Below are 1,488 nucleotides of genomic sequence, written 5' to 3'. Positions count from 1 at the left end.
CTACTAACAGAGGATTATGTGGTACATTGTTGGGCCTGTGGGAGATTAAAGCCAGTGTGAAAGAGCTTAAAGTCAATATTATTTTCACCAATGTCATGGTGTCATTAGATAATTGTATTTCTCTAATAAATGTCTCAAGGGTGTTAGACAAACGGTGTTTACTTTAAAATGTGTTAAGGCTTTAAGAATTTTTCAAATGCCATCTGTTTTTGCCTTCAACAGCTACATATGGCGTAGGAAATACATATCTATAGTGATGAGTGTAATTTTGTTTGGATATTTTTTTCACATAACAATTTTAACAAATTGTTATTTCCTTTAGGTCCACTCTGAAACAATTGCAACCTATGCTTTATGTGGATTTTCCAACCTTGCTTCGCTGGGGATGTCCATTGGAGCACTGTGTGAGTACCACCTGAAACATGAAAACAGACAAACAAGAAAACTAAAGTTTAAAAAAAGTTGCTGGTGATTGTAAACTGAAGAATGAATAAATTTTGCTTTTAAACTTTAGTTTGCGCTTCTTGTTTTGTTAACACATAGTTGCTCTGTTTCCAGCGTCCTTGGCTCCAGATAGACGGGCTGACATCTCCAGTTGTGCCTTCAGATCTCTGATTGCAGGCAGCGTCTCCTGTTTCATGACGGCTTGTATTGCAGGTGACTATTACTCTTCTCTGCCTCTTTAAATAAGTTGAATTTTAAGTGCTTTAATGAAACGTTACTGCAGTCTCAGTAGGTTGTGCAGCTGTAATATAAGAATATGAAGGAGGAAAACAAATGTTGGAACTGAATTTCTTACTCAACATCAAAAGACTAGGAGCAACAGAAACATGATTAGAACCTCACTCACGTACTTTTTCCATTCTTAAGATGACATTGTTCTGTGGGTTTCTAGGCATGTTGTACATCCCTGATCTTCAGTGCTCACGTTTCCTGAGCACCGAGTTCATCAATACCAATGTGACCAACAGCTCACAACTGGTCACCTGCTGTACACAACTGTACAACAGGTGTGTGTATGTCTGTAATAACTGTTTCCCAATATAACCATATATTTACTGTTATCCTGTTTCTTTTAACTGCATATATATTTTTTTTTGTTATCTACGTGCAGTTAAAAAATACATCATAAATATATCACAAACAGAAGACGAGAGACACTGTGTGTGTGTGTGTGTGTGTTATTTGCAGTGTGACGGCGCATGAGCTGTTGAACATGACAATCGGAGAAGGATTCAACCAGAGCAGCCTGAGCCTGCAACACTGCTGCACACTGACGCCCCTCACACACTTCAACTGCAGCCTGGTGCTTTAATCACTGTGAGCAAAACACACATACTTCAATGGTAGTAAACCCTAATTTGTTAAATTTTTATATGTAATGTTATGTAATATTAATAATACATTTCCCACAAAGTTGTCCCTCACTGGATTTTAAACAATAGTCATGTCACATTAATGTGTTGTGTGTGTGTGTGTGTGTGTGTG

General features: G+C 37.6%; 1 protein-coding gene across 1 annotated transcript in view; it reads left to right on the top strand.

Annotated features, from left to right (window-relative positions):
• Positions 1-1,488, top strand: part of LOC116688901 (solute carrier family 28 member 3) — a gene marked incomplete at its 3' end in the record, with an annotated part of 11,507 nt that extends 10,019 nt beyond the window's left edge. The window contains 4 exon segments of the mRNA XM_032515087.1: positions 323-404; positions 559-657; positions 896-1,010; positions 1,192-1,488. Coding sequence (XP_032370978.1) covers positions 323-404; positions 559-657; positions 896-1,010; positions 1,192-1,315 — 420 coding nt within the window.

Source organism: Etheostoma spectabile, chromosome 5, assembly GCF_008692095.1.
Source record: "Etheostoma spectabile isolate EspeVRDwgs_2016 chromosome 5, UIUC_Espe_1.0, whole genome shotgun sequence".
Lineage (NCBI taxonomy): Eukaryota > Metazoa > Chordata > Actinopteri > Perciformes > Percidae > Etheostoma > Etheostoma spectabile.
This window is presented reverse-complemented; position numbering and strand designations above follow the sequence as displayed.